Source organism: Nipponia nippon, unplaced genomic scaffold (genome assembly GCF_047370975.1).
Source record: "Nipponia nippon isolate SJK-2023a ecotype South Korea unplaced genomic scaffold, ASM4737097v1 scaffold_1, whole genome shotgun sequence".
Taxonomy (NCBI): Eukaryota; Metazoa; Chordata; class Aves; order Pelecaniformes; family Threskiornithidae; genus Nipponia; species Nipponia nippon.
In genome coordinates this window covers 132269110-132295865 of record NW_028262290.1, presented here as the reverse complement: position 1 = coordinate 132295865, position 26756 = coordinate 132269110, and the positions used below count along the sequence as shown (strand labels likewise).

At 40.0% G+C, this 26756-nt stretch overlaps 1 protein-coding gene across 2 annotated transcripts in view; it reads right to left on the bottom strand.

The window, feature by feature from the left end:
- The window catches only part of RAPGEF5 (Rap guanine nucleotide exchange factor 5), a 167452-nt gene that overhangs the window by 107914 nt on the left and 32782 nt on the right, over positions 1–26756 (bottom strand). For both annotated transcript variants that reach the window (XM_087773465.1, XM_087773455.1), the window contains exons 2-7: positions 26426–26476; positions 24990–25096; positions 23855–23976; positions 22315–22483; positions 16694–16760; positions 8693–8741 (exon numbers count right to left, since the gene is read on the bottom strand). In XM_087773465.1, coding sequence (XP_087629591.1) covers positions 8693–8741; positions 16694–16760; positions 22315–22483; positions 23855–23976; positions 24990–25096; positions 26426–26476 — 565 coding nt within the window. The remainder of the gene's footprint in view (positions 1–8692; positions 8742–16693; positions 16761–22314; positions 22484–23854; positions 23977–24989; positions 25097–26425; positions 26477–26756) is intronic.

Below are 26756 nucleotides of genomic sequence, written 5' to 3'. Positions count from 1 at the left end.
AAAGACAGACTCCCGTGTACAGCATTGTTCAGCACCCCTGTATCTAAAAAAGCACAGCAAGCATGGGATGGAATAAAAGTGCTTGTAGTTTGGGGAATGAACTATTGCACAAGTGACAATGATGCCATTTTCTCTCAAACACTAATCTGGGATTCATGATATTTATGCTTTGTGGTTTAAATAAATCTAATATAAATTACTCCAGCATTTTATTTCATTTTAAAATGACAAAAGCATGAAATGTAATGTTGGTTTCATAATTGATTTCTGTATGTAAAAAATGGTCATTAACTTCTGCTTGACCTTAGGTGTAGAACTAATATTGAATTTGCACAGAGGGTACTCATCATGCTGGTCTAGTTTCCACGCAGAAAAATAAGTTCCCAAGGGTCCTAGTGCTACAAGCCATTTCTTAGATCTCAAACAGGAAACAGGACTCCCGAAAATGATGCAAAAACATTTCCTCTCATTGCAGAGTTTATCAAAAGGAACAGATAACAGCAAGGGTAGGAATCTGCAATCTAAACAGAGCACAGCCAGTGTGGTAAGAAAGGAGGCTGACAGATGTAGGTTTGGTCTTGCTGATCCACACACCATTAAGGCGCCGTTCCTTTCCACTGCATCTGAATGACCACAGGAAGGACAAACCTCGGTTTAAATGAGACTCAGGCCTGCCTACATTATGTAGCCATTGTAAATTAAAAAATGAGCGTACCAATTAAAGCCACCGATAACTTCCCAACTCAGTCAGATTACTGCCAGGAGCCTTTGCTGCTATTCTTTTCACATTATCGTACAACTGGTTTTGTTAGGAAGTTCTGTTTATTTTATTTATCCAAACTGAAGCCTTTCATCTGGCTTTGAAGGCCCATATTTCATCCAAAGTGGTGGTGCATTAGAAGAACATAATTTGTAAGACACCTCTGGCTAAACAAGGGAGGCATTTTTTAATAGATAATCAGCTGGTGTTGATTCATGTAGCCAGGGGAGGTTTGGTTTTCAATGCCTGTGATACATACAAAGGAAACATACATATTGTGATACATACAAAGGAAAAGCCACATTTTACACCCACTTTGTGAACATACAAACTCATACAATTTTTTGTCAAGCATTGGACCAGGCTGCCCAGGGAAGTGGTTGAGTCCCAATGCATGGAGGCATTTAAAAGACAGGTAGATGTGGCACTTAAGGACAGGGTTAATGGCTGGACTTGATGATCTTAAAGGTCTTTTCCAACCTAAGCGATTCTATGATTCTATGAAAACGGGTTGCAAGCACTGTAGGATTGCTACAGGAACAGCCAAAAGCAATGTTCTTTGTAGCAAAACCAGCTCAAGGAAAACCATTCAATGGCTGAATGCAGAAAGCTTCGATTTTTACCCAGTGCTTTTAGACATTCATTCTCACGTGCATGATATTTACAACTTAAAAAATCAAATGGCAGTGAATGTATCTATAGCAGTTACCTGAAATGAGATGCTGGAAGGGTGGAGAAGAGCCCATTACATGATCAGCAGGCATGGGGAGAATGATTGCTGGGAACTGATCAAACAAGGAGGTATGGGCAGTTGCTGAGCAGGCTGGTGCAAAGCAAAACACCGCTCTCTATTCCACGGAAACATCCTCCAGGCACAGCCAGGAAAGGAGCAGGAAACAAAGACGACTCTGAATAAATAAATTCTGTGAACTCTCTGTAAATGCCTCTCCCAAAGCACTGGAAACAAAACATTCACCTAGGAATTGTTTTTTTGCACAATTGCTATCTTTCCGACCTTACCGTGCCATCCCTTTTTGTGTATGTGCAAAACATCTGTCACCTACACAGCTATTCTGCATTGCTCATTTCTTCTATGCGAGTGCCTTATAGATCACACAAAGAACTATGCCCGAAGTTCTGCAACAACTGCAAAATACAGACGATAAGCTGCCAAAAATACCTCTCAGCGTAATTCCCATCAGAGAGCTCTTTGGAGCTCTTTTCCTTCTTTTTCCAAGGCTCAGAGTCCATTCTGCTTTACGTCAGCTGTTGTTACATCCGCTACACAAAGGCTCGTGAGAGTAACCGTGCAGTCTGTTCACTGATGTTGTTCAGGGCACTTCCCACCCCCAGCATTGCCCAGGGTGGGCACAAAGCAGGTGGTTACCGATTCAGCTACAGTGTAGTGTGTAAAAATCTAACTTTAAAAATATTCCTAGCTATGTTTTCAGGTGCAAATCTTATCTTGAACCACCTTTCAATGGGCAGAGGAAAAGTAAAGATAAAGTTACCAAGACCTTCCAGAAGCATGACACTCCTGCACCTTTACTTTGAGTGGCCATTTCTTGCTTGGAGGAACTGAAAGTTGTAATGAAATAAGGTCTTACTTAAGTCAAATAAACAAACCCACTGAAAAGAGACATAAGGGGACATAGAAAAGCAGTAAGACCCTACTGATATTAACCTTTTCTCACCCTTCAAACTTGCTCAATTTATCCACAAGAGAAAATACACACCTCTCTGGCACATGACTGCCACTTTATTCTGTAAACAGGAGCAAGTTCTCTCATCCCTCTTTATGCCCTTTTTCAGTGGCATGAAATAAGCGACAATAAACTGTGCACATTTTACGCCAGAGATATTGTATATCTGCTTGCTTAAAAAACCTATAAATTCAAAGGGTACTTAATATGTTTGAGATTTAAACACAATACTGAACTGCTCCATTCCTGAATGACCTTTGACCATGTATCTGTAACCTCATTTTTCAAGTATGTGTACAAATCTAATTCAAATTCTTAATGATTTTCATTGTTTATATAACAACTCTGTTCTACAAGTACATAAAACTAATGACATAACATAGGACATTCATATAGCACCAAATGACAAAGTTTTTGCTAATTATTGTGGAGTAAAGTTACCAAGAAGTCTCACAAGGATCTGTGCTACTTGGGAAAAAAGGCTGAATGGTAAAGATGCAGTTTCCTGAGTTAACTAAGCTGATAAAACAGCTTAATGCTGCCAAAAGGGTCTTAACTGGGCTCCTTCCCACATCCCTCCACCTCCCCACCCTGATAAGAAGCTGCCACCCTCACTTTGTGCCAACTTCAGCACATGCTGCTGCCATATTGCATGCTGCTCTGGCTGCCCCATCTCAAAAATAATATAATAATAGATGTAGCAAAGATTATCAGATTTAATGGAATAGATTTGCTATGAGGAATGACTAGCGATTTAGCCTGGAAATGAGACAACTCACAGGGGTATGACAGAGGTGCACAACATCCTGAATAGTACGACGATGAACTGGGAATGGATTATTCACGACTTTCCATCACCAAAGAGCTATACCACAACAGAGTGAGGGTCGTGGGGAATGTGTTTAAAACAAACAAGAAAAAATACGCTTTCACATACCACACACATGAATTGTGGGACTCGCTGCCACAAGAGATGATGAAGGTCAGAAGTATAAGCAGGCTCAAAAAGCAATTCAATAAATTAATGGAGCAAAGGTCCACCAAGGGCTACCTAACACAACAGTGTGGGTACAGCAAAATCCCTCTAGCACAGACTGGTAGATGCTGAGTACACACATCAGAAGAAGGACTGTTTGTACTTGCTCTGTTTCTCTGCTCTAAGCATCCCCTACTCATCACTCACAGTAGGATCGGAGCTGGATGGACTTTTAACCTGACCCAGCCTGGCTGTTCTCATGTTTTTAACCGGGCTGATGTTGCCTGGAGTGTGTTCGAGTCGAGTCACGCAATCAGCTCTGACAGCAGTACTGTAGAGGTGGCGCAGAGGCTGGGAAAAGGAATAGCTGTTCACAGCTTGCTTTTCATTCATGTCGGCAAAGTTCAAGCCCCAGTGACTGCTTCATATTGAATCCTCTGCCCTAAAATAAAAATACTAAGCAAATCACATAGGCAGTTAAGTCCTGACAGAAGCAATACAAAAGAAAAGGAGAAAGGTGGATATGCATACATATATGTCAGAATAGGGTGGAAGTAATCCAGAAGATCTCAAATATAAAGTTAATACGTTGCAAAATTCATATTATTATAAATAAAATGTAAATGACCCGTTAAAAAAAAAAACAAAAAAAAAACAAAAACAAAAAAACAATAGAGCTTGTCAATTTAAGAATGGCATGACTAAAAAGTATCTAACTATATTGTGGAAATCTGAATATCATTCTTAAGAGGGAACAAAACCACACACAAGTGCTAGGGCTTTTGTGGCTGCCCTGCCCTTCACAGTGGGAGGGAGAAGCACCCACAGCTCCTGCAATGCCTGGGGAGAAGATGCAGTCACCCTCATCCTACCTCATCGATACTTTAATTAGCCGATATTTTAATTAGCCCCTGTATTCAGAAACACAAGGACCAGAGCCATCCTCTTACTAATGGCCCTTTGCACGAATAAAGTTATAGAAAATCCTTTAGATATAGAGTTAAAGGAATTTGCTGGTTGATGCCATGCGGTGCAGCTAGGTTCATGCACAGAAATGCAAGCCGTCTTGTTTGTGGATGGGATTAACACCAGTTCAGAGCATCTACCTGACAGATTTTGATCAGTTCAGATGTAGCCGTGTAGCTACACCACCGACTAAAGCCTCCAGCCTTAGGCTATTTGCTGCTTTTTATCCTTGTTTTAGCTACTATCTCTAACACATAAGAAACATGTCATGAGCCATGACGAGCAATTGAGATAAATGCCAACCCTTGTAAACCTTCAGATGAGAGGCTGCATTTCTGTTACGTTTCAGCACATTTGCAGAAGCCATCAGAAACCAGCAAGGTATAAATAAACGCAATTCTAATGCCAAGTGCCTACAATTAAAAACAAAGTTCTTTTCTCCTCCAGTTACTTGCTTCCCCAAGACCTTTTACCAAGCCAAGGAAGATAGCATTTAATCTATTTATTTCTAAGGTTAAGCAACAACAATTTTAACAGATTTTTATAAGCCACAGAGAAGTGCACAAGCTCATTTTCTCCTCTTAGGTCATCTTTATCCTGCGAGCTTTATTCTAATGAAATATAAATGTGCTGTCTAGTCAACAGTGTTACTGAGGTCCATCAAAGCTTCAGGATTACAGACATTAATTTTCCCCTTTTTTTTGTTTTATTTGTGAAGAAGCTAGAAATTCTGAGCTCCCTCTACATGAGGGCTCTCAAGGACCTCTCTATCAGCTTATGCCTTGCTATCAGAGTGGTATACTTGCAGTACACATCTGAAATATGAAAACGGAGCTTTCTTCCACAGCACAGAAGTTTTTCATTTTTCAGGTTCTGCATTTTTCCTTCAGCCATCTGTCAGTTTTATGTGTTTCTCCTATTCTTCTACCTCACAATAAAAACAGAAGAACACCTCTTGGGGAAAGGCATTCTCCCCCACACCCTACTGACTTTTTAAATTTTCTGGTAGCTGACATTCTCCATCAAGTCAGATCCTGTACTAGCAAGAATTTGATACTCTGCCCTATCCACAGCAGGCTCAGGTCTCTACCTTGGTTTTCAAGGCATTTTGTCAGTAGATACAGTCTCTAAATCTCTGAGACAGCCATTCTGGCCCAAGAACTGAAATAGTTGTAATTACTACTGCTTATATACATATACTAGGTAGCAAACCTTCATTTAAACAAAAATAAACTGCTTCACCCAGCTAACCAAAGGCAATGTTTCCCCCCCTCCAAGCATAGCAAACCTTCCTAGTTGGACCCTCTTCACCTCTTGTAGAGGGAGCTGTGGTGTTTGTGTGCTTGTATAGCACTTTCCATGCAATATAACCCAGTGATTACTACAACAGTCCTAGACAAGTAATATGAAAGCTTTAATCAGCCAGTTTTTCTAGTACAATTAAATCACTGTGAAGTGCCTCCCTAAGGACAGAGGTATATCCAGAAATTTAAGTAATTCGGGAACAAATTACACAGTCCTTGCATTAAGCAAAAATACTCTTTTTTTGCTCTAACTGGTAGTGCTAACCAGCTATCTAGAGGAAATATTTTGAAACGCTGTAATTTAAAAAACACCAAACCATCAAAAAGAGTACAGGAACTTCTGCACAACAGCTTTGGGTTTTGGGCTGCTGATCTCTAGGAAAGCTTTCAGTTAACGAACCGATTACCCACTGCAAGCAGGTTCCAGCCAGCAGGTTAGGACCGTGCCCATCGCCTGCAATCCCCACTCGTGAATCCTAGGGCAGATGAGCTGGGCACCCACGCCGTTCACACAGCCTGGAAGCCACCCAGGGCAGCTGGCCCAATAGCCGTGTTCCACTCTTTTCATGCCAAAATAAACTCTTTCTCTGATCTTTGTTGGTTTATTTCCTGGAATTATATGGAGTCTTGGAGAGGGTTAGAAGAACAATATCTTCGAAAGATACTGTGGCTTTGAGCTCCAGAAGTACTTTCTCTGAAATATGCTTCACTTCACCAGGCACAGCATACCATAGCTTGATTGCTAACTGTAACTGCTACACTGTGAATTTAACCATCAGCAATAAAATAAAAAAGCATAATCAACCACCCTAATTTACTCTGCTCCTACTGTAGTAAAGGCGTTAACTTAAATCAGACCTTACAGTTATGCCTGATCATGTAGCCATTTTTTACCGTCGTCCAAGATGAGGCATAAAGAAATGCAAATTTCAACAACAAGCATGCACTAGTCAAACTGACTAAAGAGGTATCTTTTGTTCCGATCTAAATTGATATTTTAAGTGTTTACATTAATGTATTAGGAAAGGCTGGTCAGCACTTCAAAGCTCTATAGGGAGCTTGCTTTATTTAAGGCTGTGATTTTTAACTAAAATATTTCTACCTGCTCAATATGGGTTGCAATTACACTAGTATAAAGGAGACTCCAAGAGCTATCCTCCTTTCCCATTTTTATCTCCTGCAGCTCATTTCTAATCCAAGCCCCATCTCATTTTCTACTGACACAACCGTTTATGTAGCCATTCACTGAAAGGAAATGAGAGGCTAATTCAGGTTAAAATCAACTCTTTTGGGGAACAGAGTTTTTATTTATTGCCAGTAGCAGTAGTAATATTTGCTGACACAACTGCCAAGAAGCAGGGAAGGAGATTCTTAGAACTATATAAGCACTCAGTAAAAAGGTGCATGGCACTATATCTTAGCCCATTTTACAGCAAAACAAAAGGTTACCTTGAGCCCTTCCTTAAAGTAGCCTGTTTTTCTCTGCACTGAACCAGAGCAGAAGCATTTCCATATTCAACCATTATAATTCAGGTGGGACTGGGGTGATAGCAGGTAAGGGCAAGCAGCTGGGGGGGTGTTAACATCGTAAACTACTACAGCAGTTTCAGAAACAAAGGTATTTATTACACAGAAGCAATGTAGGTCTGAATTCACACTTAGATTTGTGTTTACTTTCTGCAGATTTACATTTACAGATGACTGTGGATATAAACTATGGGTACTTCTATTTCCAGACAAAAATGCATCAAACTGTGTCTATAATATTTTTGTAATACTTACATTTTCACAAGGAAATATTTGCAGATATGCCAGCCACATCTTCTTGGTGCCTCCAGTTTAAGATATCATGTTGTGTGTAGTGCATGTGTTGTGTGTAATAACTTTTGTGCTGTAGTTGTAAGCCGCAGATGATAGACAGATACAGATATGATGATGTAATATTATTAACAGGTAAGAAAATAGCTCAAAAAGTGCAAGATCCGTGATCCCAATTTCTAGAAAAATCACTGAAGATCACAAGAGATGCTCAGTGAAAATGCTCCCAAAGACCTCAATGGCTTTGGGAACACGCCAATAATTTAAGGCAATTCCACCTCTGTTTTACTCTAGAAATACATTCAACTCTCACTTCACCATATGCGGTTTGCCCTTGCTGCAGATTAACTGCACTATACATGAAGACACCAGAGAGTTAACCCTGTATAGAGTCAGGTGTGGCCAAGTAGGTATTGTTAGCTCCCGTGCAGTGCCCGGAAAACACAACTCCCTTGCTTCCACTCCAGCTCAGCAATGCAGATACCTTCTGAAAGTGGCTGTCCTAACAAACCCTGACGGAGCTGAGATGACCACATATTTCAATGCCTTTGCGCTGTATCATCAGCATTTGCTATAAATGCTTATACTGTCAGAAATTTTCAATTATCCATTTGCCTTTCCCCTTCTACTGTCCTGATAACATAGACTTGTCTCTACAGCCATACAGATGTATAGACATATATTCCTCTTCAGGAAAGAATGCCTTCATGCATGAAGTTGTCCTTTTGCTTTAGCATAAAGAAATGCATCTGACTGGGCAGGTAAAACACAGCGAAGATGGCATGATATGTTGGGCCATAAAAGAAAACAGGAAAATTATCAACTTATTTGTCTTAAGTATAAGTCAAATAAAGACCCAAGCTTCTCTTATAAAGTGCAAGCCCAGAGAAAATAGTGATTTTGGCCAGAAAGAGACTGAAGTTCACATTCAACTGTAACACTCCAATGTTATCAGCTAGGTCATTAGATGTGATGAGCTAGGGGAAGCGAAGCTTGGCAGTAATTGCATTGTGCTACATACACAGATTCTCCAATGAGAGAGGAACGAGGTCTGCTATCTTTGCCTCCCCATGTTCATAAGACAGCAATGACAATTCAAATACTTCAGTAAATGACAAAAGGGAACAGTGTTACAAAACCCCCTCTAAAGTCCAGCCTGACTCACCTGACTTCCTTGCTTTCAAGGCAATGACAGCAGCCAGTTCTCTCTGTACCTAAAATACCAGGAAAGGAAAGGATGGTTATAGTTACTAGCACAGTCAAACAAAACAAAATGCAACACTGGTAAGATACTGGCTATCAATCCTTTGGAGCAGTCAACTGCATGTGGAATTATGCAGGTACTTGGTTTTGAAACTACAGTCACTTTTCCTAGCAAATCTATTTCCTTTTCCGCTGGGAATTGTGTGACAACTATTTTTTTTTTACTTTAATTTCATGCAAATACTGCACATTCCTTAGGGAGTGGGCAATTCAGTAGCCCAAGCTGTAATTTATTTGCACAGCATACCTCTTCCACAAGCACACACTTGAAGCTTCTTCCTTTCCTTGTTAAATGTTTGTTTTGCCTCTGCTGAGCACACTGTAATGCTGGATTTATTGTGTGACTCCAGGATAAGCCAGTTCTCCGTGTTGAGGTTTGGCTGAGGTTCACATATATAATTGGCATTCGCTTTTTGGAGCTTTCAGGGGGAGACAACCTCTCCTAATGGCATGGCTGAACATTTCAGGACCAAAATTTAGCTTGAGATGAACATGCAGAAGTAAGAGCTATCTGATTTCCAGATTTACGGGCTATCTCACTAGCCTGTGATGGAACAGCCCTGCCACGCTAGCCAGCTCCATTCCTCAGCCTCTTGTCTCTGCATTCTTTGTATTTTCCCTATAATCGCTACACGACCAGCTACTGTCCCTTTAGCCAGCTCAACTATACATCCACTTCTTTCCATAGGTCTTTTCCTTTCTCTATCAGTAAAATTCTGTACTATGCATTATTTTTATGCTTCATACTTCCTCACTGCCATCGTCTGTCCCATTGCAGCTGCTTCAAGTGCCCTGCACTTGACCTACAGCACCCCAGACACTCTCTCCTGCATACACCTCAGTTCTTCCCTTCCTCTGCCTCATCCATGCTCTCAGACTCTTCTGTACACCTCCCAGCTTCTTCCAATTTCCCTCTTTTTCCCAAGACAGCCTGTCTTTAGTATTAAAAAAAAAATGGAACATTCCAACTATTTTTCCAGGGATTGTCTTACCTCTCTGTACAAAGTCTCTTGCACTGCATACTAGCCATCTTCTCTAACAGACCTATGCAAAGCTCAAGGCTATTCTGCAGTGGGAGTTTTGACATCCAGTTTCTGAGAGCATGTGAAATTTAAAACATCATTCACAAGACATGTGGTGCGATCAGAATAAGGCACAAAGCCCATGAAGGATCCCCAAAGTAACACAATTACTAACAACTGTCAACATCCCATTCTCACAACTCTGAAGAAAATTTTGAAAATATGAAACAAAAATAGTTAACATTATATTGGTCTGAGCAGAAAGACAGGCAAAATCACCCAGGACATCTCAGTACGATGGTAACTCCAGTATCCACTGCGCAGATACTCAGCAGCCGCCCAGCAGTACGCTCTACATGTGGCAGAAGGCAGTCATACCAGAGGCCACTTCCTTCCCCTGCTTGCATCCTGCCTTCCCCTGTGGCAAAGGACCAGGGAGCTTTTTTGCTGTCCTTGCAAGGTACAAGGATCTTTTCTACTCCTTGATGCTGCCCCACTGAGAGGGGGACAGTTTTCTGCCACTCCAAGCAGGAAAATATGAAGGCAGTGCCACAGTTTTCTTAAATGTCGTCCTGTTTCCAGCACAATGTGCAAGCTGGCGGTATTACCTTCCCTTCCTTCCTTCCTGTACACTCATTCCCATGTCTGGAGAACTGTTAATCATGGTTAATGTAAGCGTAAACTCCAAGTAAGATGGGAAAGAACAGTTCTTCTGTGGAAAAACAACTTGTGTGCTTGCTTGCTTGCAGCAATTCATATACACTAGTAATAGTACATACAAGCTATCCAGAGTTAGCGTGGGATTTTCAATAAAAGCCCAAGCTGTTTCTGAATAACACCACCATGACTTTTCATGGCCAAACTGCTCAGAACCTCTCCCTTCATTAAACTCAGCAGGAGGCCCTGATCCTGGTCTATTCTCACAGGTTACTGACAGTAAGACACAGTGCACTGATGTCTCATCTTTATCTTTTAGCATTGAGTAAATACATTATCTCAAGATTAGCCTTAGGAGACACTACAATCTGCAACAGTTGTAAACATAGCAATTAACCCAATCAAACAATTGAAAAATGCAAATCTCTCCATGAGTGTAAAGAAAAACCCATCTTCTCAGAAGAAAAAGCAGCATTGGGGCATCCTGCGGTTATATTTGCAGTATTACTTCTGCTTATAAGGTGGCACTTTTCGAATTTGAAAGACAGTGCTAACATCACAGGCAATAAAAAGGCTGTTTTTCTGTATTTTGTCTAGGTTATGCAAAATATCTCATTGTTTGCTGTGTGCCAGGAATGCAGCTGGCATATTACTTAATCTGAGCAAAACCCTTCAGTTAAAGCAGGAGAAAAAAAATGTTCCTCTAGTCTTAATATTGGGCAAACGTTCCTTCATCAAAGGGTTTCATCCTGACAGTCTGAGCTCCCTCTCATAGGACTCACTCAAACCACAAAGAATCGGTACTGCTGAGCATCCTTCTGGATTTGCCTGGTGTCCCTAAATTTCATAATCTATATGCTTTTGTCTATTTTAGCATAAACGCACTTGACATCTCTGCTGGACATGCAACTCCTATGCATCATTACACCGATGGAAATCCGTGTACAACATTCATTCCTCACATGCTACACATTATCATACTTCTTCCTAATAGGATTTCAGTTACTGCCTGTTTGACAAAAGCGATAGTTGCACATCACATTGGAGATAATAACGTGGACTCAAAGTAAAAGACACATTCAAACAAGAGCTATGCCTACCATAATAAATTGAGATATTAAATACAAAAAATTGGTTTATACATATAGCTTGTCGCTACAAAGTTAACACTATCTAAATAGTATCCCATTTTGAGTAGCGTTGCAGATGTCAAAACTGATTCAGTTTAAAGGTCAGCTTACCACACAGCATTTACAGAAATATTATGAAAGTCTGAAAGAGAATATTTTGAGTGTGTTGTTGGCGTGTTACCACATTTTAATCAGTTTTCCTTTTGCAATATGAAAGAGCAAGAGTGTGCCTACCGAGTGGTACCCATGTAAACTTCTGCTTGATTAAATACAAAAGGCATATTTATATAGTGAATCTTCTCATCTTCAAAGGACAGAAGTAGAGATTTTTCAAAAGCAAATGACAACTACTGTTCTTCTCTTATCCATGAATCTGGTCATTTTATCATAGAAGGCATAGCTGTGCATCTCGTAGACAGTGCATACCATATCTACTTTCCCCCCCCCTCTCTTTTTTCTGCCTATGGTAGTCTTTTGTGAAACAGTATTCTAGATGTCAATGAGCCAAACAGGACTTAAGATCTACAGACAAAGTGGCAATCCTTACAGAATCTCAAAATGAAATCCTGCAACAGAAAGCTCTAAACAGCAGGCTTTTGAAAGAGTCTTGCATCTCAAGTAATGATAGTTTGATGGACTCTAAATAAAAGTAGTATTGGCTGACATCTTAAAGTACCAGAAAACTATTTCCCAGATACACTGCATTAACATCCTGATATTCTCTTCCGTCCCATCACAAGGTAAGGTAGGAGCTTTGCAGTGGAAACACTCATAGCCATCCCACTGTTCTCTGGTTTTAGCAGACAAGACATTGAATATGAATATGGGAAGCATGACAGCTCTGGAATGCTTCTTTAAACCCAGGAGTAATCATTGCATTTTCTTAAAAATTCATGACCAAAAAGATTATCCAATGCAAACATATTTCAAATGGCACTTTGCAACTGCTTGCATGTCAGCTGCCTTTACAATCAATTTAAGTTTGACGGTGTTGTCAGTGCCTCACTGTAATGAAGCATATGATATGAGCGTATAACTTGATAGGCTCCATTCAGTTATCTTGACTGAATCTGCTTCTTCCATCATAGAATAAAGCATAAAGAAAAAGTGAGACCCCCGACAAGTTAGTTTCTTATCTTTTGACTCTGACTCTGCTCTTAAAAGAAGTGTGTTCCATACATTATGCACAAATTAAGATGATAAAGAAACCTCTGCAGTTTTTTCCACGCTGCCCTTCTGACTTGGCATGATTCACTGCAGCTATCGCTATTATCTTCTACAGTCTCCATAACCATTGTTTAAAACCAAAAGTGCATTTCCCTAACTAATCAGTTCTAGACTGGATGAATCATCAAAAAAAAAAAAAAAAAAAAAAGGCCACGAATTATCACAAATTATGCAGTGAATGTGAAAAGTGGAACTCTACAAAAGAAACAACACCAGGTAACAAAAAGCAGTAGGGAATAAGTAATAAGAGAAAGGCCAACAGAGAAAGTCAGGCTACAGTAAAGAAAAAGAGGTGGAGAGAGGAATTCACCAAACTTGTACAGATGCCTCTGTCTGTGCTAGTCACTCTATAACCCCTTCATAAAGAAGGCATACCTTACCAGCAGAGCCTAAGATATGTCTGTTGTTCCCTAAAGTAGACTTCCAAAATGAATCACACATTCAGCATCCTAAAAGTGCCTGTATCTGCTCCCTGGCTGTAAGGAGTGCCTGGGGAAGCTAGCTCAGATGTAGATGCCTGCCATATGGCCACTTATATTTAGGTGAGGCGAGTTCCACCCTCTGCAACAGCAATAGCTTTTACAGAGTTACAGAAATATATAATTAGACCTTACATGCATGCACGCTTACAGTTTTTCCTGTGCTTTCAGATGCTGAAACAGTGATTTACATTTTAGGCACACAGATTCCTCCAATGTTCATTCAGCTGGATCTTCACAATCAGTTTAGGTTTGAAAATTTGGGAATTTAATCCCCCAAAAAAGAAAAGCTGACACAGAAGCATCCTTCTGACCTGACACAGAATGTTTTATTCCATTACAAGAAAAGCAAAAAGAAAAGCAGAAGAAACAGTGGTACTATCAACAACCAATGGGATTTGAACCTCAAAACCTAGCAATGTACAAAAAAGTCAGCTCTAATCTCTGACTGCTTTAGTGCTGGGCTGGAAGTAAGGTTTGGGGGATTTTTTTCACATCTGAAACAGCGGTCTGAAGAAAATTGTGAACAGGATTCTGAATTATGAATTCTTCAAGGAAGACCGGTTTTATTCTGTACAAAATATGTAAACATTCAGTGAGCCAAAAAGCAAGACAGTGTGAACACATTTCCAGTCATTGCTAATACCCTCTCTTTTGGTTTCCAGCTCCTGCTCACAGGACTCTCTTTTTCCATACAAATTCTGAAGCAGGCAGCAAAAAAAAATTGAGAACCTGTATCCTGGAGAGTCCAGCCCTCTGCTGAGTGGTGCAAGCTGAGGGTTCAACTTCCCTTGGGACACATCAAGACTCCATAAACTCACAGTGAGTACTTTAAATCCCAGTCTACTGTATGGAGGAAAAGCAATATTCTGGAAGGATAACAGGGAGAAGTTCATATACAGATGTTAATATTTGGAAGATTCTGGTCTAGTCTTATGTCTTTTCTCCAGGGTTAGACTAGAAAATCATTATAGAAAGCCTGCACAGTTTTGTGGAAAATCAGAAAACACAGGAGAAAAGATCAGTCTTTTTGACACCACCATGGCAATAGATGGGTCTCAGGCCATCTGGAGATGCAAGTGCCTAATTTTTCTTCAGCTAGTTAGCTACAGCAATAAAATGGTTCATTAAAAAAAAAAAAAAAATTGTCCATGTGCCCTGCTGCTGGAATCATGCAGGATGTAGTTCAAAGGTTTGACCTTGGAAGTTAGATGTGAAGCACTCTGAACTCCCCGTCAATTCCTCACGTTTAAGAATATGCATTTTACTCAAGCGTATCCAGCAACAGCTAGATCCACTTCTTTAACTCAGAAAGTTTTGTTGAGTGTTTCCCTTTTTTTAACTGATGAAAAAGCATTATTCTTCTGGTTTTGAGAGGCGAAGCTTTTGATGGATACTGGCAATGTTTTACAGAGTTGGTAGTTTTGTAAGTTTTTGAAAAGATATGACTTTGCAAAAAGTATTTTATGGTTTTCTATTTTTTCTCTCTATGCAACTAAAAATGGAGGATATTGAGGTTCTGAGTTCTTTTATTTTCAGTGAGGGAAAAAAGGTAGAGAAAAAAAGGAATTTGAATATAGAGAAAATAAAAATAAAAAAATTAAAACACAGAATTTTATAATGTCATACATTTTAAATTATTTTTGCATAAAGTTGAGCATACAGAACCACTGGCTTTCCAAACACATTACAAAATGTCTTTTGTAAAGACATTTGTCTTTACAAAATATAGCACAAATCCTCTTTCCCTTCCATTTTTTCAGCCAGTTCAATATAGTACTTTATTCGTTTTACTTAAAATAGCTTTTATTCTCATGTCTTTTTCATGACAACTTCACCCTGGTTGGTTCATTTTCATCTCTGTACTTTCTCATGTACCCAAAACAGAATTCCATGTTTTGCTGATACCGTGATTTAGGTGTGATGTTTGCAGAACCATACAATCACAGAATGGTTGAGGTAGGAAGGCACCTCTGGAGGTCATCTGATCCAAACCCCTGCTCAAAAGCAGGGTCAGCTACAGCAGGTTGCTCAGGACCGTGTCCAGTTGAGTTCTGAACATCTCCAAGGATGGAGACTCCACTACCTCTCTGGGTAACCTGTTCTACTGTTTGATCACCCTCACAGTAAATAAGTTTTTTCTTATGTTTAAGTAGAATTTCTTGAATTTCAGTTTGTGCCACTGCTTCTTGTCCTGTCACAAGATGTGACCAAGAAGAGCCTGGCTCAGTCTTCTTTGTTCCCTTCCATCAGGTATTTATACACATTTATAAGATCCTCCCATAGCCTTCTGTTCTCGAAGCTCAACTCCCAGCTCTCTCAGCCTCTCCCTGTAAGTCAGATACTCTGCTCCCCTGATCATCTTCATGGTCATTTGCATACAGTCCAGTACATCCACGTCTCTTGTACTGGGAGTTCAGAACTGGATGCAACACTCCAGATGTGTCACACCAGTTCTGAGTAGAGGGGGAATGATCACCTCCCTTAGCCTGAGGGTAATGCTCTTACCAATGCAGCACGGGAGGCAGTTGGCTTTCTTTGCCACAAGGGCACATTTCTGGCTCATGTTCAACCTGCTGTCCACCAGGACCCTCAGGTTCTTTTCTGCAAAGCTGCTTTTCAGACAGTCAGCCCCCAGCCTGCACAGAAGCATGAGGTTATTTCTCCCAGATGCAGGACACTGCATTGCCCTTTGTTGAATTTCATGAGGTTCCTATTGGCCCATCCCTCCAGCCTGTCAAGGTCCCTCTGAATGGCAGCACACCCATCTGGTGTATCGACCATTCCTCCCAGTTTTGCATCACCTGCAAACTTGCTGAGGGTGCACTCTGTCTGTCTGCTTCTTAGAACAATGATCTTACAACAGATAAAGAAGATGCACCAAATTCTAGCACAGACAGAATAAGCTGTTGCTTATTATGATGGAGTTTATTGAGGCTAAACGTGGTTGGAAAGCCAGCTACCCAGGCTTCCCAGGTGGGTCTCCTCAGAAGCTTATGATAATCTATGCCAGGGCTGCTGAGGCCCTTTCTCTCCCTTTGTCCCCCACCCCATCATTGTCTTCACACTGATGCCCACTTGACCAAGAGGATCTGAGTGTAAGCTACTTGGCAGAAAAATCACCACGATCCTCCAAATTGGTATCTCCTGGGCCATGAATAGCATGGATTACAAGAGAGCAGGCTGCAGCAGTCCTTGCTTGGACTGATTTTAATAGCTTTGGAATTGCATACTAAGACCTCAGTAAAGCTTCCTCCTTTCAGAGACAAAAAAAGTAGTTTGCGTTACAAACACCTGCTCACTAAGACTAAGCCTTTAATTTGAAAGGATCCAAAACACGACAATATTTCAAACGTGATCAGTACAAACTTTGATGCAGTGACCTTACCGCAGAAGTGAGACGAGCAAGAATTTCAGCATTGGTTTCTGCCGTATCTTCTATTTTTTGATCAGGCCTTAAAAAAATAAAAATAAGATTTTATTATTTCTTTCATTCTGTTTCAACATCTTTTGATTCCTGGAAAGCAAGGAACTGCGTAGCCACAGGCACTAATGTAAAAGGTCCTTTGAGATTCCACATCAAAATGATGACTGCAACATGTCAATAATTAATTGTGTCAATAACGACAGAGTACACCCTTTGTCCCTTGCTGTCAAGAACTCTTTTGATTGGACTAACGTAAAACAGTGAGAGAATTCTTTGGCTATAAAAATACAATGAAGAACTGAAGAATGCAGGACCCTCTTAGCTCAGAGTTGCTTATTTGAATGCATATTTTGCTCTGCTAAAAACATACTCTATCAACAGAGCAAAGAGTTTTCCATCTGCCCACCACCCAGCTTTGCTAAGGTGTGGAGCAACACCTATGGAATGCAAGCTCACATAGATAAAAGCAGACAACATCAAAATCATTATGTGACACATGAAGTTTGATGTTTAAAAAAAAAAATACGTGAGAATTAAAAGAATACATGTAAGAAGCCATAAATTAGCAAACTAAAGCAACGGCTGAGAACGTTATTAGGTTGTCTTGATAGTTACTCACAAGACAGAGAAACTTAATGTGTCTTTGCAGAAGTGGGGCAGTGCAGGAAGAACCCTTCTAGAAACTGTCACAGAAGTCTGGCCCATGTGGAAAAAGCCACACAAAAGCTGCTGTGGACAGCATGGGATAGGACTGTGTTTTTCTTTAAAACAGTCTAATTCCCATCACTAGAACATCTGCAAGCCTTTTGGAAGCTTTATTGGCAATCAGAAGAAAGATACCAATATGATAGGCTTATTACTATGGGGAAAAAGAAAAAGACAATGCCCTTGAGATCTTTACTTTTCATGGTACTCAAGAAGCGCGGCATGCCAGCAAACTTAGCAGATACGCAAAACTGCAGCTGCTGTAATAAACATAAAACCCAGGTATTAGTAGAAGCTTCTATCTTTCACTAAATTATTTAATTTATTATATGCCTTGATGTGTTTAGGGAGAGAGCTGATAACATGTCTGGAATATGCAGCTGGTATATTGTGGTTCTTACATCCCATGTCCAAAAATTTCTTTCCCTGATTAAAAAATTAAGGTCAGAAAGCACAGAATGACACATGCATTCATTTTGGGGCAAGCATATTCAGACCAAAATGGTAATTCAGGCTAGAAATCACAATTGTTTTCACAACTGCCTTTCCTATTCAAAGAAAAATGTGATTTAACATTTTAAGTGTTATAAACAGCCCAAAAGAAACAAATGGATGTAGTTTCACTCACAAAGACTGATTTATTCAGTCTTTCTCTTTATAATTTGGAATGAAATTAAAATAATTGACTTCTTCATATGCCTATGTTTCCGTACACATCTGATCTCTCAGAACAAGGCTAGGACCTGATTCTTGTAAATTGGAGGCAAAAGATAGCAGCTCAGTAGACACAGCCACAGATGCAATTTATAAACCCAGAACAGCATATAGCACAGCTATTTCCATCTTGGGCCTTTATCAATTCACCTTCTATTTAAAAATACACGCAGTATTCACCTGCATATGAGCATCGAATACTTCTGAAACCATTAATATACTAAAAATTATAGTCAGGTCTCCAGAATCAGAGAGGAAGTGTGTATTATGATACCCAGGCTAATGGAAAAAAGTAAGACAGAATAGATACTTAGGAACAGAATCAGCACAGATATCACCCTATTTTTTTCAAAAGGCGACAGCTAAGACCTAGTAGGGCTGGTACCAAACAGGAGCTACAAAGCCCAGGCGAACAAGCCTAATGCTTATACAGCTCAGTGGTCCTTGGGCTCGGTAGTGTGTTAAGCAGAGCGAGATGCAGAGATGCTTGCCCTAGATCTGCATGCAGGCAAGTCAGGTCCAGCACAATTATTACTGTACACCACGTGAAAAAAACTACAGTGCTTCCGATCCACTGACAGAGGAAGCAATACAGATACACTCATGGTCCTGGGCCTGGACCTCAACTGTCCAAAGCAGAGCCACTACATATGTCTCTATGCTGGCTTTACAATCCACCTACAATGCCAATAAAAGAGCCATGGATACCTGAGAGCTGTTTGCGTTCAGCAAAAGCTTTCCAGGAACTCCATAAGGCAGTAACTAAATGAATATCCCATCCTGGCTATTTGCATTAAAAACAAATTACTTTCAAGAATAGTTACTTTTCTGAAATTACTAAACTGTAAATTATTTCAGGACAGAAGATACAGAATATAGCGTAACACTTCTGAAAAGAAAATAACAAGCAATATGAGATAAAGAAAAAAAAATCCCTGTTAACATCTCTTCAAATAATAAAAAAAATATTATAGGATACATTTCAACAGTCTAAGGTACCCAATGAATTCTTGAAACGTTCATTGAGTCTACCAGTGGTCCTGGGAATTAGGTGTTGTTATAAACACCCCCATTTACAAAGAAGGAAATAGAAGCACACAAAGATTAAACACCTGATACAAAGCCATTGCAGTCACTGGAAAACAATTCAGGAGGCATTGGATGAGAGCCTAAGTGATTGCTCACGGTTGTAAGGAAGTCCATGGCACAGCTTTCAATACAGATCTTTTGTTCCCAGGCTATTGCAATATTCACTTCTTTTCTATTCAAGTAGAATTGGCTGTGATTAACATAGGGTGTTTAATGACCCCAAGAGGCCTCTGCATCAGTCCCACCTCATTTGGCAACATTTACAGGGGCTCAGTCCTGTGGAATACACATAACAACATTAGCCTTCAGTTTAGTGTGAGCTGCTAAAAATCTGCTATGTCCCGTCTTGTTTTCCATGGCAGACTCTCATGAATGTTATGTTTAATGTAGGGAATTTGCCAAGGTCAAAAGGCAACAAGGAGCATTTATTCAGGAACCGTAAGCACGTCGCAGGCTTCAGAATGCTATTTTCATTGTAGAACTCACTATAGTATTATTTGGTAACACTGCTAATACTGACCAGAAACAAATACAAATCCATCAAAAATCTGTGCAGCAAGTCAAGACCGGGCCATGTTTATTTAGTAGAGTTTCCAGAAGAGCTGCTGAAGAAAGTCTTCAGAGCTGCTACTGCCTACTCAGGTCTATAGACTCCTTCTGGGAGAGCAGATCCACGGTGCTCCACAGAGACCCACTGATGCACCTAGCAGTCCAGGCAAGCGCAAGGCTGCCGCCCACCAGCCACAGAGGAGACAGAGCTCATCTGGCTCCCAGGACCACCAGGAGATGTCCAACGTTGCCTTCTGGTGCACAAGCAGGCAGTTGCTTCTGATTTCATGAAAAGCATGGAATCTAATTAATAAGATAAGACTTTCTCTATCCCTATGTACATACAGAATTAATGTTGTCAATACAGACTATGAGAAAAACTAACACAGAAAAATGAATACAAAAATACTAAATTACAAGAAAGACTATGCTTCTAATGGTATGCAAAGCAGCTTATATATTTGAGAAAAGACAAACACTCACTGCATGGAAGAGTTTTTAGGATTGCCCTCTTTCTTCATGAAAAAAGGGTATATGGATTTATTTAACCTGGTCAGATTACTTTAACAAACACCTCATCACATCTATTCCCTTTCAGATCGCGTTTTAGCAGTGTATTATTTGCACCAAGCATGGAGAATTTTGAACCTGGAAAAGCCTCCTTTCCCTTTAATATCACACTCCCTCGAGAATATACCATTATGTAAAATTCGATTCCTTCAATATATATTTTTTTAAAAAACACCCTCACAATCTGACAGGTAAAACCTCCAGAAAATAATTCTTCAGTGACAATGTTCCCAAAAGGAATCCAACTTCAACTAAAATTTGAATAATGTGAGCAGGAAGGAGCTGGAAATGTACATTAATGAATAATTGTTCAATTCATGTGACAGGGATCATCCTCCACTAGAAACGACAGTTGCACCAGAACAATAAAACTGCAAAGCAGACTGTAAAATAGTGGTACTCTCTGGCCAAGGTCAGCATGCAGGACACATTTTTAACTTGAACCTAAAAAGTCTTCAATCCATTTTCCTACTGAGCATCCTTCAGGTAACACATCAATATGACCTATCTGTTCTGTCTTTTTGATTCAAAGCCTTTGTACGAATAGTCATGAACCATGAAAAGCGGCCTGATTTGCAGTGATAATGAGGAAAACCCCAATTCCCACTGAAATCAAGATGAAATCGCCCTGATACTTAAGGGACAGCCAAACTGCTTAGCACCAGAGTAGGCTAGAAGACAAGAATTCCTATTTGCAAAAATATTCAAAGGTTTTCTCCCATATGTCACCTGCTTAGAAGATCACATTCAGTCCCCTGCTCTATCCAATTTGGGGTCCTTGTCACTTGGCTATGCTCACTCAAGCTGACCAAATAAATGTATTTTCAAGGGAATCCCCACTCCAGAACTGCCAATTTCTGATTGGTGAGGGCAGTCAGCAACAGGGGAGGGAATCAAGTTTCTGTCCTGAGCCATGCAGAGAAATTGCTGAGATTTTTTTCTACCAGCTCAACATGTCTGAATTTAAGAAGCTGGACTTGAGACAGCTTACAGGGACTTCGGGCTTTGGACTCCTTTAAAATATTTCCATTGGACATTCATTTCAGAGAACGTGCTTTTAAAGTCTAATATGTAGAGGAGGAAAGTACTTATAGAAGAAAGCTTTGTCTTTGACATCAAACAGAATAAATGCTAGTACTGGCAGACTAATAGTTCTCCACAGTATGAGTATCAGGTTGGAGGATTCATCATGCTAGGGACAATGAAAGAATTTAACCCAACTTGTCTATCCAGGCCAGCTCCTGCAGATTTGCCAAGGCATGAGGGGTGACGAGCCTCAAGACCTCTCATTGACACCTTTTTTCCTATATTTTGGCCTCTTACTGTGGCGCAAGTACCTATGGTTTTCTTCTAGTTGCTCTAAATAGGCAACATTTAGAGCGCAGCTGTATCAGTACAGAGAGTATGATAACATCCAATAGTCAGGTGAAAGAGAAGGCACATAGGAAGCGAAACTCTTAAAAGACATATTCAGAAAAAGGAATAATAATGTGAGACCACAGAGCTCTGGCAAACATGCAGTAGCAAAGTAAAATCAGACAACTGAAGCTACCACCTTTCTACCCATCTGATAGCTGATCCTGACACAGCACAAGGGCATCTGATCTGGTAGTCAATCAGCTCCACAGCATGCCTGCTGCTGAATTCATGCCAAACCTCCAAATGTAAGAGGAGACCAAAAAAATAAAGCCATTTGCCCAGGTAATATAGCAAGCTAGAGTAAGCAAGCTAGTGCATAAGAACCACAATGTGCCAAAAATCCCAAATCGAATGCCTTCATTTGTCTACCCACACTGACTTTCTCAGATGAAAAGCCCATCTCTACAAAGCTTGTCAACCCTGAAAAGAAACCTGGCTCATTTGCACAGTGGTTTGGGTGTAAACAGCGTCATTATAAGCCAGCCACTTACAAAACAGTCAGCAAAAGTTGCAAACAGCTGTATACGCACACTTACAGATTACACATGTCAATCCTGGGAGGAGACAACGGCAGTAGCTGAAGTAGGAGCTTTACTCCATTCTTCCATCCTTCCTCTTTCTCAAATTCACAGAAAAGGTAGGTACATTCATCCGCTGAGAACTGGTAGAAAGCATGAGTGTCTTGAAAATAGAGTTGTCTGTCCACTGTCAGAAAAAATAACATTAGATAGCCTTTAAATCTTTACCATGTAAAGGTTCTGTGTCCCCACCACATTCTGTACTGTAATTGACTTTAATGCTGAGTTGCACCACCACACAGGGCAAAAGGATCACAAACTCAGCATAGAAGCAATCCTGCCCTCTCGTATTAACTCAGTGCATCCAAACAGGACAACCCCAAAACCTCAATTTGAAGATCTCCAGGCTCTTGAAATTCAAGCATTAAGACTGCTGAGTATTTAATCAATGTCAGAATCAGTTCAGAATTAGGGGATAAAAACCTTCCACTTGTCAGTTTTCTGAGCTTCAATTTCCATTGGCTTCTAATCTGTTCTCATAAACGGCCAGGCACTAGTAAGCAAAGTTCAATACTGGGGATGCAGCCCCCCATTACCCTAGCTTCTCCTCAAATTCAGGGCTACTGGATTTGTAGACTAGACCTGGGTAAGATGATGCACCAGTACAACATCTGTCGTCTTCCCTGGCATAACTGGGATTGAACTGGGATCAAAGGATGGGGTCCAAAGCCAAAAGCACAGGCTCCTGCTGGGAGAGTCATTCAGCCCTTGTTGAGGTTGCATGATCAGACATACTGTCAGTGTAGTTGGAGCAGAAGAAAATCTTTAAGTATACTGCCAGGGTACATAAGCAGAAATCTTCCATAACACCTCACCTTTTCACAAAGAGGAAAGTTAAGTGTCTAGCACAGACCCCATGGTGGAATATGCTGAGTTGAGCTACCTAAGTAGTCCCAGCGACAAAGTAAACTCCATCAGATTTCCAGAGGTTGGTTACTGGTGTAATTATTGCCAGCCACATTAGCTGAACCAAACCCCTAAATTTGGTGGGGAAGATGGGGACAGCTGGGTAGAACCTGGCATCACCACCGTCCAAGGATCTGAATCATCTCTCAATCCGTTGTAATCTAATACTATGAAAAACGGAGAGAGGAATGGAAAACCACTAATAGCTAGAGAAGTCACCCTGGCGAAGCCATGATCTGCAGTGACTAAACAGCTGCTGTCTTGTGAAAAACCTAAAAGAGCTTGAGGAGAAAAAAAAATAGGCTGGAAAAGACATGCACGCTGTCTGCAACTTGGTAATAGGCAATTACATTTGCAAAAGCAAAAGGAAGGAAACTGCCTAAAAAAAGACTTGTCTTTGGTATTTATGAAATGAAAGGTCACAGAGGTAAGCCTACCAAAGAGACAGTAAAATAAACAACTATGAAGAAAAATGGATCAATCTGCATTTTTTTTTCTTTCCCTCCTTCCTCTTCCATCAAAAAGGGGAGTCTTATCCTATGCAGGAGAAACTGATAGCCTTCCTCATGCTAGAAGCACTATCAAGACCGACCTGATAATATAATGCCCATGTCCAGGAGGAGCTGCCACACTCCAACTGCTGTAGATCTGCACTTAACAAAAGGGCACTGCTCCAAAAGCCAGTCTACCAGTTCGGATCCAACACAGCTTCTCCTGAAAATAAGCAAAACATCACTTCTTACACTACAGTAATGTTAAAATGCTCTTTTATAATAAAGACCTATTTTTTTAAAGCTATTAAAAGTGGATCCTTTTTGTTCAGCAGGGCAAACTCTTTGTCTCAATTACTAATTTTTGTAATCCTATTCATTTCAAGGGAAGAAATTATTCTGGCAAGTCTCAGGGGATGACCCTAGTTACAACGAGGGAACTCGTGTTAGATGAGTAAGTTCCCTTACATACCTAATTCATGTGGCATACTTTACAATATATTATATTTTTATCAATTTGTGCTGCATACAGACAGTCATCCAAAGGTGTATAAGAGCTAAATAAAATCCAGCTTTTAGCGTCAGGATTTTATTTCCTTTCTGAGCACAGGCATAAGCAATACAGCTACACAATAGATATGTAAGACCTTGAGTGTTGCTCTAGGATGTAATTCATCTTTCACATTATTGGTAAACTTTTTTTTATGATTTAAAAAGATAAGTTGTGGCTTTTCCTTAAATACAAATATGAATGAATAGTGCTATAATAGAAACCTGCACATTTTGGCATCATTGAAAACAGGAGGAAGTATTTATGCTGTAATGCAACACAAATGGAAAATCACTTCATTACAAAAATATTCCATAAATTACATGCAAAAATTACTGTGTAGCTAAATCTTAGTAATCCAATTAATCTCTTTTATAACTCCAGACCAGGGCTGAATTTAATACTCTTTATTTTCAACAGACAAACACAACTGTATATGAAATCATAAGCAATTAAATTCATAGACATACAAGCAGGTCACTACTGCTTGCTGACAACTGACAAAGTAACATAAGAAAAGATATTAAAATACATGAGATTTTTAAGAATTTTTTTAGAAAATATTTTCGATTCTTAGTAACACACACAAAATCTCACTCTCTGACTTTACTCTCTTGTCAAATTAGGGCATAGACAAATGCAACTAAAACCCATCCAGTTGATTAAAACAAATGATCTTGGGTTACCTGCAAATGCCAGTAAGGTACACCCTGTCTTTAATCAGGTCAGATGCTTGTAGAGTAAAAATATTCCTGAGAGCTCTCCCAGCACAGGAAGAACTTTCTCCATAAATCTGAATGAAAAGAGAAATTGAAAACTGTGACAAACAGGGATTTATTCCTGCTGTAGGAAATTGCCTTGCCACTGTCCGCTCCCTCCCTCTGAGTGATGCCTTCTCCCCAGCTAAACGGCAAGCAAGCAGTCAAAGCCTCATAGGCAATGCACCCCAACTTCTCCCATACCCAGTTCTATCATGGGTTGCAGATGCCCCCACAAGCTGGACTACTTTTACATTTGCTGCCTGAGAAAAGCAGAGGTTTTACCATCTCTGTCAGTTTTACCTTTGAACAACAGACAAGTTCAAATAAGAACAAGTGTTATTCTAGCAAAGCAAAAAGACTATATTAACCATTGCAAAACCACACAGTTAAAATTAAACATTATTCTATATGTATTTAAATAATTTAATACAAGTCTAATACACACTGAAACACCATTTCACAGTTTTTCCTTTTTGTTCAGAAACTTTGGGGGTAACCTATGATAGCTACAGGTCGGTTCATCCATACCTTGCCAGGAGGATGCGGTCTTTCAGAATGGACACACCTCTGACTTCCCCCACACCTGCTGTCTACCTTACACCTCAAGGCTGCAAATGTGTCTATCAAAACAGGACCCAACTCCATCTTCTATAAAACCATGTTCCATCTGGACTCTGTATACCACTCCTTACTGATGAATTTAACTCAGGCTTCACGATGAGGGTGAAACACTGGAACAGGTTGCCCAGAGAGGTGGTAGATGCCCCATCCTTGGAAACATTCAAGGACAGGCTAGATGGGGCTCTGAGCAACCTGATCTAGTTGAAGATGTCTCTGCCAATTGCAGGGGGGTTGGACTAGATGACCTTTAAAAGGGCCCTTCCATCCCAAAGCATTCTATGATTCTGTTGTGATGTTGCCTCACCATCCCAGCAAAACCTATCAGTAACACAAATAACTAATTTGAAAGAAAAATAATGCCACAGTTTCACCTTTTTTTGTTTGTTTGTTTCCTCTGTTTAGGAATCTTTCAAGGAATATAAAATAGTCCTGAGACAGTAAAGTCTTGTGTGATGCAAAAACAGAGCTCTCAAATATTTCAAAAGTAAGCTAAACTGTGGCAATCATTTAAATGGCTGGGAAGTGAGTGCACACCAGAATTCACAACAATTCAGTTTGCAAATTCAATAATAGAAGCAAACAATTTCTAACACACATAAATTGTAACTTGTTAACTGGATTTAACTGCAGTCCACATTCACAAGCATCTTTGAAGCTATGATTAAGAGGTTGAACTAAACCAAAAAGATTCCGAACATGTTGTTTGATGAAATGGAATTTAAAAGAAGCTTGACAAATACCTTGTTTGAAGGAGTTTCCAAGTATGGATTTGAAATTCTTCTGGACAGGGTCTGTAAGACAAGTTGGTAGAGCTTTAGTTTTGTTCTGTTTTTTTATGGAAAAAAAGTAGCAGCGATCTAGGTCTTTTAGCTATTGAAATCGAAGTTAAAAAAATTTATCAAATCATCTGAGTAGTCTAACTGAAGTCTCCAAATAATTTATTTTTCACATCAGGAAAAAGCTTTGGTAAACTCAGTTCTGTGTTGTTTACTACATTTATTCTTGATCTGGAAAAGAAGATGAGCAATGAGGTGGCAAAGTCTGTAGACAACACACAATTATTTGGGTGAG